The sequence below is a fragment of the Nicotiana attenuata genome, unplaced genomic scaffold (genome assembly GCF_001879085.1).
Source record: "Nicotiana attenuata strain UT unplaced genomic scaffold, NIATTr2, whole genome shotgun sequence".
NCBI classification, from domain to species: Eukaryota; Viridiplantae; Streptophyta; class Magnoliopsida; order Solanales; family Solanaceae; genus Nicotiana; species Nicotiana attenuata.
Window position 1 is genome coordinate 17,838 of NW_017670767.1, and position 13,547 is coordinate 31,384.

At 35.1% G+C, this 13,547-nt stretch overlaps 1 protein-coding gene across 1 annotated transcript; it reads right to left on the reverse strand.

Annotated features, from left to right (window-relative positions):
- Window positions 1-3,377: 3,377 nt before the first annotated feature.
- Window positions 3,378-4,515, reverse strand: LOC109243136 (auxin-responsive protein SAUR36-like). Its single transcript, XM_019410036.1, has one exon. It carries the CDS (start codon window positions 4,172-4,174, stop codon window positions 3,689-3,691), a length of 486 nt encoding a protein of 161 aa, XP_019265581.1. The 5' UTR covers window positions 4,175-4,515; the 3' UTR covers window positions 3,378-3,688.
- Window positions 4,516-13,547: the final 9,032 nt, after the last annotated feature.

The following is a 13,547-nucleotide window of genomic DNA, read 5'->3' on the forward strand; positions in this document are numbered from 1 at the left end:
AAGTAACAAACGTTTAACATCATTTCGAGACTCGGATTGAAGTCTGGTCTTCGTTCAATCTTACATAAGTAAGTTTTCTTATTCCTTTTGCTTTTATTATTTGAATCTCTTGTTCTTAAAATTAGCCTAAAGTGTGTAGACTGTAATTTTGCATCAGTTTAGATGTCTTGTGTTTAAATCTGCCGGTGCTTTAGTTTTGTTGGTATTAAGTCAGTTTTAATTCATAATTTGTTTAGGTGATTAATTTCTGTTTGTTGTCGACTGTTAAAATGGCCGATAGTAGTTGTTGTTTCTACTTTTCAGCAGTTAATTCAAGCCATAATTTAGGATTGTTTGGATTTGTGATCCTTCTTTGGGGTCGAGTTATATTTGAGAACTTTATTTGTTACTGAACAAATTCAGACCCTTGAAATTAGTCATAGTTAGCATTTGATCAAGCTGAAGGGTTTGGTGTGGTTGGAATTGGGTTTGGGTTGGTCAGTAATTCCAAAAGGGTTTCAGGGGTAGTTTGGGTATGGAAAAGGGTAGTTTTATTAGAAATAGTGATTTCAGAATTAATACAAGGGTAATTTAGGGATTCTAAGGGTAGGAAAATCAGAATAGAACCCCCTAGGACTTTCTAGAAGGGGTTTTAAACTGAAATTCAGTAAACTTAGGGTAGTTACTTGTGTGACAAGTTAGAAAATAAAGGATAAAAAATAGAATTAAATAGGGACCAATGGGGTAAAAGGAAAATCTGAAATTGGACCTAAGCTCACCTATAAATAGGCATTCATTTGCCTTGATTCACAAGGTTTTTTCAGCCTCTAAAAATTCCCCTCCCAAAGTTCTTCTTTCAATTTCAGATTTAAATTTGAAATTTAAGACTTCCAAAATCCAAAAACATTAGAAAATCAACAGAAAACCAAAAAAAAAAAAGACTGTTTCATTCAAATTTTAGTTTAAAAATTCGAGTTTTGTTGTTTGATACACATTTCTCAGCTTAATCTCTTGCAAGTGGAGTTCAGTTGTAGTTTTAGCTGGTTTCCAGAGAATTTTGAGTTCAACCGAGATTTTAGAAACAGTTCTAGGTTGATTAGTTGTTCCTGCCCGGTTTTAAGCATGTTGGATTGTTGAAGTCATTCCTGGGTTAAGAAGTGTTGCTGTGAGTTGCTGCTTGCTTTACAATTGCTCAAATTGCTGCTGATCTCACTTTTGCCTTCTTATTTGCAATTACCAGGTACAAGCTCTGAACATGGTGCTGTGTATTTGATTTGAGAAGTTGAAAAGGGGAAATCCTATTGCTCTTAGCTTGATGTTTATGTTATCCGCATCTATTCAATTTAGCTTGGTTTAATTTCGTTAGTTAAATCTGTAATAACTTTGAACTGTATTGGACTGTTTAGATCTCTTTAGTTTGGTTTAATAGGACCATCAACTGCAATTGTGTAGTGTAGTTTTGTAGCATAAAGAGGATGAGACTCACGTAGGTTTACATACAGTGCTGGGATTAAGCCTTAGCAGTAGCGTTTTATTTTAGTGTATAAATTCAGATCCAAACGCGAAATACAGGTTTAAATCAGCCTAAGGATTGAACGTTCAACCGTTTTGTCTTGACTCTTGTATAATCCAATTTTGATTTCGTATTCAATTGAATCATGAGTAGTCAATTATTTGTCGTGATAAGGTTTTTTTTTTGAATCATTCAGTTGCTGTAGGCATCAATCTGTTAAGGCCCATGTCTCATATTCTCCGGTTGGGCCTGCTTGTCTTCAGCATAAGGCCCATGTCTGGACAGCATTTATTTACTGAACGTTTAAGGCCTGTTTTAAGGCCTGATTTCTCTTAAGGGCCTGTTTTAAGGCCCGCAAAACTGAACGTTTCCTTGGGGCAATTTTGTTTAAGTTCAACACCTATTTGAATACCTTGGCAATAATACATGGACATACTAATTAATTGGGGCCTTTTCTTGTTAGTAGAGACAATACTTAATAGAAAAATCATAGTTCTTCTAGGTCGACTTTAAAATAAATGGGATGAGCCTCGCTAAGCAAATATATAAATCGCGGGTCCCTTAATAGATGCTATATAAAATGCTTAGAATTCGGGCGGACCATTTAGCGAATTTCACGGTCTTCCCCAAATATAATAAACTCGTAGTTGCTTTAGGCGCGTGTTTTAATAATATTACCTTCCTAAAAGTGGGTGCACATTTATGTGACCCAAATCCAAATCTCAACGAAGTCGAAATGTGTTAACAATCACGGGTGCACTGGTGCGACGTGGTTCGAGATGCATTTTCACAACGTTGCAATTCTTATTAAAAAATAATAAAAGCGGTTTACTAATAAAAGCACATGAGTTTGGACATGTTTTGAAATCAGATAAAATCGAATACAACAGTTGAGCGACCGTGCTAGAACCACGGAACCCGGGAATGCCTAACACCTTCTCCCGGGTTAACAGAATTCCTTACTCGGATTTCTGGTTCGCGGACTGTTAACGGAGTCATAATTTCCTCGAATCGGGATTCAACCGGTGACTTGGGACACCATTAATCTCCCAAGTGGCGACTCTGAATATTAATAATAGATCCCGTTCCGATTGTCCTTTAATTGGAAAACTCCTTTACACCCTCACGGGTGTAGAAAAAAGGAGGTGTGACACATACAACACATTCAATACAACTAATATGCATTATTTATACGAGTTTGGACATAAACTACACTGGAATACCTCGATTTATGTTTTTCGGAAAGTTGAAGATTCGAAAATTTGACTCCAAAACAAGCAACCCACAACAATAGACGGCTTGGCTAGGATGTGCGACCAGCAAAATCTACTTTTTACGTGATGGGTGGGGTCCACACGAGCTTTGTGTCATGTTAATGGAGGGGGGACCGTTTTTTTTAAAAAAATGAAGAAGAAGAAGAAGACCGGGCAAAATATGGGGGAAAGGGAAGGGTTTTTGATATTTATTTATATAAAACGCGGTTCATTACCGCGCTTTATGTAAAATGTTGTAATGGACCGCGTTTTATATAATTGTCTTTTCAGGTTTACATAAATCGCGATTTGTTACCGCGTTCTATGTAAAACGCGGTTATGAACCACGTTTTATGAACCGCGTTTTACCTTAACTGTCCAAATGGCCGTTAAGGTAAACTTTTACGCAACTTTACCTATAAGAACTTTACATGCTGTTATAGGTATTACTATTAATTCTGTTAGTCCCAGATCGTCTCTTCATAAGCCAGACTGACATTCAATTCTTGTAACTGTAAACTAATACATGCTTCCATTAATACACAAATGACAAAACAGAGATAATACTTGATCACTTTGTGATATTAATTCCATTCAAATAAAGAAAAATAAGAAGGAAAATAGTGAAGATCTGATACACAAGGACATTTCAATATCTTAAAATCCTGCATTTCATTTGAGATTTGAGCTAGAAGGTTAACAAAATCTGTACAAATAAACCCTTCACACCCAGAACACTTGACATCATTGTAAACCATTTTTTTCATTCAAAATTAAAAAAAAAACTAACATAAACTAAACCTCCCCATACCAACGTGCCCTTATCTCTCGGCTAAAAGAGAGGGCCTAATTGATATGGAGGGTTGTGACCTTGCACGTTACAATTTTTTACCCGTGTTCACAACTCCTACATCAATGTCCAATGGCTCATCCACCACCTCCGCTACCTACGGCAGTTTCCACCACCGCCCGTGGCGGCGATTCTTGATTTAACGTTCTCAAATTCAGATATCCGACACGGGATTTGAATCCCACCCGAATGATTATACCCATAAGTCATTTCTGCCTCCCTCAACAAATCAGCAAACAAAGGGTGATTAAAGTATATCACAGGCACCACAACTCTACACGTATCATCTATCTTCTCGCCCACGTACACAGCCAAGTGCCCTTTCGGTACACTCACTTGCTTTGGATCAATCGGTTCTTGCCCGACCCGGAAGTAACCCGAATTGGGTTTAGCAAAGCAGATACCTTTTGCTCCATGCTTCAGCAAGCGTAAGCATTTACTCAGCTTCGAAATGGCTCTGCTGCCACATCCCTGTGATCTCAACCGCTTATCGCCGACTCTTCCGTTTGTTCTCCGGCGAATAAAACAGCTGAAAACTCTCACCAGCCTCCGCCCAAGTCTGAAACCTCTCCCTTTCATACTTAAAATCGTCAAAGAAAGATTGTTTGTTTCCCAAAGAGAAGAATGAGTTCCTTGTTGCTGTGGCAAGTGAAAGTTGATGAAACAATATATCAGAATGTGTATATATACAGAGATTGAGGGTGGGGTGGGGGATGGGAGATTGAAAATCTGAAATGGTCGGCACACACGAAGAGAAGTGATCAGAAGTGTTGGAATTTGAGATTTATTATATGATGGAGAGAAATAAATACTTATGAGGGAAAAAACGGACAAGGAGGAAAGGTGGTCAGCTGAATAGTCGCTATGATGCTTCGCGGCTGTATGGAGTTTCAGGGGTCAGATAATCGCAACAAAGTACTCCTTTGTCTCAATTTATCCTAGTTTATGTGAACCGGCAAGGATTAAAATACTTAATTATTAGTGCAAAATTGGATCATAAATCTTTTAATAAAATTCACATATTCAAAAAATTAGATGAAAGTGCCAAACGCCTCCGTCGATAAGAGCTCTTGGGAGTCATCAGCCGGTTATCCCCGACGTACCTTTGATCCGTTGAGCGAGAGCTCTTCCACAAGGAACTTCCGGATCACTATGGCCGACTTTCATTTCTGTTCGACTAGTCGATCTCACAATCAGGCAGGCTTATACTATTACGCTTATGAGCAGAATCTTAGCTAGTTAAAAAGAGACTAAAATAATTATACTGGTTAAAAACACTTGTTTGGCTTCCCAAATAATAACATATCCTCATAATATACCACATAAAAAGTACTTCATATGTCCCTATTTATGTATATTACTTTTCTTTTTAGTCTCTTCAAAAAAGAATGTCGTACTTCCTTATTTAACTTTTTATTTTATCCTTAATGAAATAATTAATATTTATGAGTGTTTTAACATAAATTGGGACGAAGGGAGTAATTTCTTTAATACAAAAAAGCGTAAATGAGCATAATACGCCCAATAACAGTAATTCTCCTCCAGCAAAAGAAAAACTGTAATTCTCGGAAACTATTCAACTCTTGGAGTGATATTAGGAGCATGATTGGAAAGCCACCTTGGAAATGGATTTGGATAAAATTGGATGTAATTACACAGTTTGGCATGTTTGTTTGGCCAAGTAATTACTTGGTCAGCATGGAATTGGGTGTAATTAGAGGGGTGTAATTATACTCTCCAATTCTCAAGGGGGAGGTGAGTATTGATCGTAATTACAAGGTTGCTTTTTAGTTTCTTTCCTTTTTGTTTTTATTTTAATTTATTTTTTATAACTTTTTATTTCTATTATTTTGTATATTATTTATCTTTTATTTCTCTACCTTTACTTCTTGTGATTCCATGTAATTGCTTTATTTTTTTTTATTTATTTTATTATGCTATTTTTGAAACTACACCTCCTAATATTAGAAATAATGAGTCATTAACAAACTTGTCATATAATGGGTGATGCAATTATAGTGGAATTTCGTTGTTGAATGTTGTTATAAACTTATTATGTTTCCTAATCTTAAGTTGTAGTGGAACTTACTATTATTATGTTGGAATTTGACATATGTTAAACTATTTTTTTTTTGAATTTTGAAATTGTGTTATATTCATGGTTCTAATTTATTTATTTTAGTAGTATAGACTCACATTGCATGTTGCTCGTTTTTTAGTTAGAATTGATATATTAGTTTTGTCAAACATTTGAATAATGTTATGACATTATATTATAAATATTAATTTATTTTATCAAACATGAATTCCATGATGTTCTTACAAAATGTATATTTTTAGTTTTTGTAAGTATCTAAACTAAATATTATTAATTTAAAAAAATATAAATTATTTTTACAATATTGGTTATAAATATATGATTATTAATTAATGTATATTCATGAAAAAATATACATCTTAAATACCAAATATAATATCATTTATACTTATAAAAATTTATAGGCATATATTTATTATATTAACTTTTAAGTTTGATAACTACTTCATTTAAAATTTAATCTAACTGTGTAGTTACACTTGTGCAACCAAACAGTAAACTTATAATTATACTGTAATTACACTATGACAAACAAACAGGTCGTCATAATATACAACTGTGTAATTACTAGGCTGTGTAATTACTACTCTAGTAATTACACCAATTTCAATTACTTGTGGCTTTCCAAACAAACCCTAGATATACAAAAGCATAAATATACATAAACTTGCTAACGGACAAATTGAAGTAATTGAAAATAGGTAGAGGAAGTCTTTCTTTTTTTTTAACTTTCATTACTTTTCCGAATTTAAAATTTTCCTTAAGGTGCTTGATTTTGCTGTTCGCATAAAAATAATGGTGCTATTATTTTTGTATCTTTATTTATGTTATTTGTGTAGTTGCATAATTTTTTAATAGGCAGATCTCCGTGAATGTAGAAATTTTGGCAAAATTCAACTAAACTGAAAATTTTAGCCCACTTATTTTAAAACAGAGAATGTTAGCGGAATTTTCCTTCATACATTTCCCTAATCTTCCGCCACGTTAGGGCATTATATTGACGATATCTCATTATTGGAACTATAAATTATTTTCGATGGTAAGAGCATAGAACATAACTTCCAAGTTCGAAGTAATTTACAAGATCATTAGAATAACCAAGCATTAACCATAAATGTCGAAAATTATGATAGTTACGCAAAAAATAATATTTGATCTATTATCGTAATATTTTAATAAGAATCTTATTCACCCACGTTCAATAACAAATGTGCGAAAAACAAAGGTTAACATATTCAATTTCAGCAGCAATTTGAAAAGGGAAAAAAAATTATCCTGAAAAGGTAAAATTACATACATAGAATTTATGTAAAACGACTACAATTTATAGTTTAAAATCAGTGTTTTAAAAGGCGTTTTCGGGGCAAGGCGCACCAAAAACGTCCCGAGGCAATGTATGGAGCGAAAGTCTCAAGAGGTGTACGCCCAGCAATTCGGGGCATACCTCCGGGCGTGGAAGGCGTACGGCCGGGCGTTTGAGGAGCGTTTTTTTAGTGAGGCATAAGACTCAGAGACTTTTTCAAATTAAAACAAAATTTGTTGAATAAGTCCTTCATATAATACCCAAATTCTCAAAATTCATCTTGGTAATTGCTCAAAAGTTTTAAAAAGGAACTGAAATATATTAAAAAGTTAAAAGTCAAGACCTTTTTATTGATTGAAGCCCTAATTCATGGTCTTTCCCAATTATTTATCTTGTCCACTAATCTGCTAATATCTCCCAAAAGCAACGAATATTCAATTTTTTTTACAAATATAAAGAGAACTTCATTCTCCTTCATAGCAGTAAGTTCAAAGTTCAAATTGCAGGTTCGTCAGTCTTTTTGTTCCTCCATGTAGAAAACTTTATTCTTTTCTACTCAAGCTACTTGTGCTTCTAAATAGTGTATAATAGATTGTTTTGACTAGTTTTTTGTGGGGATGAAGCGCGCGCGCGCGCGCACACACATATATAGTTTTCTTTATTTTTTATGCTATTTTACCTGTTTATGAATATTTACTGTAATTATCTAATTTTATAAAATATTAAATTAAATATCTATGGGGCTTACGCCTCATTGAGGCATATGTAAAACGCCTCGCCTCACGCCCATGCTTTTTAAAACACTGTTTAAAATTTTCAAAAATAATGGTCAAATATAAATTGAATTACTTTTCAAATAATTGTGCTTCTATTCGTGGTACATAACAAAGGAGCATTATTCCATCTGACTATTCATCATATATTTGTAAGCTTGAGAATTGTGAAAGAATGCAAATTTCAAGTGACAAAACCTTGTCCAATGATAGAACTGAGGTGCATGTACAGAGGAGAAGAATTGACGAAATATTTGGTATACCAAAAGATTCATATTTTTGAAAAAAGAATGAACATCTATATTATAACAAAAGGGTATAAAATGTACAAAAATTATTGGGTTGGTAATACACATGGAATGCTGGAGTCTGGACCATAAAAGATTTGAATCTCCCATTCAAGATTGATTTTAGATGGGGGACTTATGATTGATCACCTCATGGCCACTGATGTACAAGAACATTATATTAATTAAAATAATGGGTTAGATCATTTTTGGTATATTTGCAGTAGGCTGCACGAAATTATATACAACATACATAACTCCTTTTTTTTTTTTTTTTTTCAACTTCAACTTTTTAAAAAAAATAAAGGAAGAGTAAACTTTACCTCCCATAAAATTGTGACCTTTTGGAGAGGGATGGGGTCAATCTGAGACCAATCTTTTTTGGACACAAACATATACTTACTAAGAAATTGGAGAGAATTTTGGAGAGGCACTAAATTTAGAAGTAACCGTATTGATGATGAGAAAAAAGAACCGATGATGAAGTGATGACCAATGAAGAGTATAACTACCTCATAAAGAGCAGCTATAAGGGAAAAGAAACGTGAGGCTTTTCGAATCCAACTACTTAACGCAGAAGAAGGCAAAAAGGACAACCAAAACAGACGTTAAAGGGTACAACTATTGGCAGTACTTAGTATATGTACACTGTGAAAGTGAATGTTGTGTCACCATTAATTCTTGCCAAAACTTTTGTTGGAAAAATAGTACAGTGGTTAAAAATGTTACTCCCTCCATTTTAGTTTGAGTTAAATCACAAGTCAAAAACACAATTTCTTTATAAATTTGTTGCTTTTCACGGTAGGGGTGTGCATTCGAATCGGTTTATCGATAAATCGAATCGATTATTTGTTATCGAAATCGAAATCGAAAAAATCGAAACCTTATTGAAACGATAACGATAAGCATATGTACAAATCGATAATCGATAAGTAATTATCGATAAGGGTCAAAATCGAATCGATAAATCGAATGCACACCCCTAGACTGTAGACACTTGTTAAATGAGTAATTACCTATTTGTGTAGATTAATATAACATACAGAATGTATATATATTCCGCTACTATTTTGAAAGCGGCTATACAATATTATTTTCCCTAACCTATACCCTTTCCTTTACCCTAAGTCCCTTACCCTATTATTTCCTCTACCATATTTAAGGAATGATCATACTTAAAGATCAAGGAAATGAAGTTCAAATTAATGGAAAACAGAATTAGCCGTGATGATGTGTTTTGTTTTGTTTTGTTTTTTTTATACCGTTGGAGTGTTGGTGGCATACATTTGATCCCTTACTTTAGTTTTGTTGCATGTGCTTGTTGACACAATTTTTATATTATAAATGGTGTTCGTCTTATTTTAGCTTCTTTTTGTCCATATTAGTTAGGCGCGTTTATAGTGATATACTTTCCGTGGAATCCCGCAAATTTTCTTATTGGTGTAATCGATAACCGAATCGATAAGCCCCCAAAACCGATAAATCGAAATCGAAAAAATCGAAACCTTATTGAAACGATAAGCATATGTACAAATCGATAATCGATAAGTAATTATCGATAAGGGTCAAAATCGAATCGATAAATCGAATGCACACCCCTATTTCACGGTAACATGAAATTTATCTATGTTTTGCATGGCCACTTGAAATCTACTTGTGCTTTGTACGTTCACTTGGAATGCTCATGTGGCCAGTACACCTACTTAGTACCTACTCCCGCCGTTTCATATTAGATGAGGTACTTTCCTTTTTAGTCTGTTCCAAAACAAATGACACATTTCTAAATTTGAAAATAAGTCAACTTTAAACTCTTCATTTTACTCATTTACCCTTAATGAGAAGCTTTTATAGCCACACAAACATCATGGCCCCACAAAACTTTTACCCCTGAAGCTTTTAAGACCACAAGTTTCAAAAGTCTTCTTCTTTTTTCTTAAACTCCGTGCCGAGTCAAACTACCTCATCTAATATGAAACGGAGGGAGTACTCGTTTTCAGGAAGGCCAGTGGGTAACATGACAGTTGGAACATACTCGTACTGAGCACAATTACTTGGAACCTACCCATATTTAGCACGACACTTGGAACCTATTCATACCCTACAACGAGCACTTGGAACCTACATATGCTCAACACGGTCATTCACAACCTCTAAGTGTTCAACATAGCCACTTGGAACCTGCCTACTCTTTGCATGACCACTTGAATGACCACTTGGAACCTACCAATGCTCAGCACAACCAATTAGAACCTACCCATGCTAAGCATGATCACTTGGAACTTACCCACGCTCAGTACGGTCACATGGAACTTAGTCATGCTCAGCACAACCACTTAGAACCTAGCCATGCTCTGCACAGCTACTTGGAACCTGCGTGTGCTTAACATGGCCACTTGGAACCTACCCGTGCTCAACAGGGCTACTTAGAACCTAACCATGCTCAGCACAACCACTTAGAACATGTCTGTGCTCAGCACGACCATTTGGTACTTACCGTGTTCTGCATCGCCACTTAAGTGTTAGATTATATATCACAGCGGAAGCAATCACACTATCATATTCACGTGTGATTAAACAATTAGCACATACGGAGATTATTCGAGTTACCTCTTGAAGCGTGAATAAAGCAAATCAATATCCTTCTCCAGTTCCAGAGCTACAAGACCTCAGCAAATTTCCACAGTCTTCTACCGTGTTGCCCAAATAATATTCGGAAAGAGAGAACTTCGGGTGGACGAAATTCAAGGAAGAAAAACGTGTGGTTTTTCAGTGTAAAAAACGGCCAGCTATATACCATGTATATATAGCTACATTTTTTAGGTTAAAACCCTTTTCCAAAACCTGTTAGGTTTTCTTCTTCCACTAAGGAAAGGTTTCCTTTATTTCCTATTATTTAGGCACAGTTGAGACCACATAATTTAATTAATAAGTCTTCCTATTATGGAATCAATATCCAAATTTGAAATTAATTTCTTCCATAATAAATTACGAATTATTCCACTAAAAATTCGTAATTGCACTCCTTAGTTCAACTTCGAAATTCTTCCATAAAACCTTATTTAACTCCCCATGTTAAGATTCAAATACTAACCAATCAAATTAAATTACTGACAATTTAATTTATTGATTACTTCCTTTAGACTTTTACTTAACTTATTTCATGTGTCGGATACAAAAGTCACCGGCCGGGTTTACACATGAAAACTTATAAGCTTTCATAAAGGAGTATCATCAATCTCAAAAACCAAGACATGGATTCTATCAACTAATTATTACTTCGTCAATGTATATCATTATTGTCCAATTTACTAGGCTTATTGACCCACGAAAGAATCTCGCCTTTTAATAAATCAAAACAATAAATGATATACATAACTAATAATAATTATATCAAGATTAAGAGTATAAGTACATTGAATGGACTACAGAAATTATTTTATTAAGTCAGTATAAAATATCTATCTCTACTTGATCCGTTCAATACATATAATATGTACTAGCACAAGAAGTTTGAATTAAACCATTCCCATAATCAAGATAAATTATATTTAATCTTGTGCTACAACCATTCTGATGGTTTGTCCAATTCCATCATTAGATTGTGAACATAAACTTTATGACTTATAAGAACCGATGATTTAATCTTCCGTGTATAAGCTAAACTCTATACACTAAAACATCTACTATATATGCAAAGGACACACAAACAAATACATGATCTATTTAAAATAAAACTTTATTGAATTGAACAAATAAATAAATAATTATTCCATAAAGAATACTATAACAATACACATGGTTTATAGTATATCCTAACAATCGCCCACTTAGACTCATAACCATGAGTCTACAATTTTGACACCCATTCCGTCTACATGCCTATCAAAAGTTTTCTGGGGCAAGCTCTTAGTAAACGAGTCCGCCAAGTTGTTCTCTGACGCAATCTTGGTGACTACTACATCCCCTCTTTGTACTATCTCACGAATTAAATGATATTTATGCTCAATGTGCTTTGCTCTTTCATGGCTTCGTGGCTCCTTTGAATTTGCAACCGCACCACTATTATCACAATAAAGTGTTATTGGTTCTTGAATCAAGGGAACCACATTCAACTCTCTTAGGAAGTTCCCGAGCCAAACAACCTCTTTGGCTGCCTCAGAGGCAGCCACATATTCGGCTTCCATGGTGGAATCAGCAACACAAGTTTGCTTGATACTCCTCCAACTTATGGCTCCACCTCCCAAAGTAAACACATTTCCTAAGGTAGACTTTCTAGAATCTCTATCTGATTGGAAATCCGAATCAGTGTACCCAATAGGCACAAGTTCATCCGAATGGTAGACTAGCATGTAATCCCTAGTCCTTTTCAGGTACTTGATTATATGCTTAACCGCTGTCCAATGCTCTCTCCCAGGATTAGACTGAAATCTGCTAACAACGCCAACGACAAAGCACATATTAGGTCTAGTACATAACATAGCATACATCAGACTCCCCACAGTAGATGCATAGGGGACCGCGTTCATCTTTTCTATCTCTTCATCAGTTTTAGGAGACTGATATTTAGATTGAGAAATTCCATGGCTGAAAGGGAAAATCCTTTCTTGGAATCATGCATGCTAAACCTGGAGAGTATTGTATCAATATAAAGAGCCTGGGATAAGCCAATATACTTTTCTTGCGATCTCGCAAGAGCTTGATCCCAAGGATATGAGCCGCTTTTCCCAAATCTTTCATATCGAAGTGCGTGGACAACCACTGTTTAACTAAATCCAACATGCCCACATTATTTCCTACGAGCAATATGTCATCTACATACAAGATTAAAAATGCCACTTTGTCCCCATCCCATTTTTTGTATACACAACATTCGTTAAGACACTGATCAAAACCAAATGTTTTAATCGCCTTGTCAAAACAAGTGTTCCATGCCCTAGATGCCTGTTTTAGTCCATAAATGGACCTTTTAAGCTTACACAACATGTGTTCCTTGCCACTTTCCACGAAACCGTCTGGTTGCATCATATAGATGCACTCATCAAGACTTTCATTAAGGAAAGCTGTCTTGACATCCATTTGACAAATCTCATAATCATAGTGAGCAACAATGGATAAGAGAATCCTTATAGACTTAAGTATGGCGACCGGCGAGAAGGTTTCCGCATAATCGATCCCTTCTTTCTGAGTAAACCCTTTCGCTACAAGCCTTGCTTTAAAAGTTTGCACTTTTCCGTCAACACCTCTCTTTTTCTTATAGATCCATTTGCATCCAATGGGTTTAACCCCATCAGCTGGTTCTACAAGATCCCAGACTTGATTAGAGTACATAGACTCCATCTGTGATTTCATATCAGCAACCCACTTATCGGCATCTTTATCATGTAGTGCTTGGTCGTAAATGACAGGTTTGAAAGTAGGCTCCTCAGGGATCCTATCATATGATTCTCCCAAGAGCATATAATGAACCGGCTATCTTATTTCTCTCTGATAG

Coding starts and splice junctions, on each gene's coding strand:
- LOC109243136 (XM_019410036.1), bottom strand. CDS start 4,174: ATGAAAGGGAGAGGTTTCAGACTTGGGCGGAGGCTGGTGAGAGTTTTC.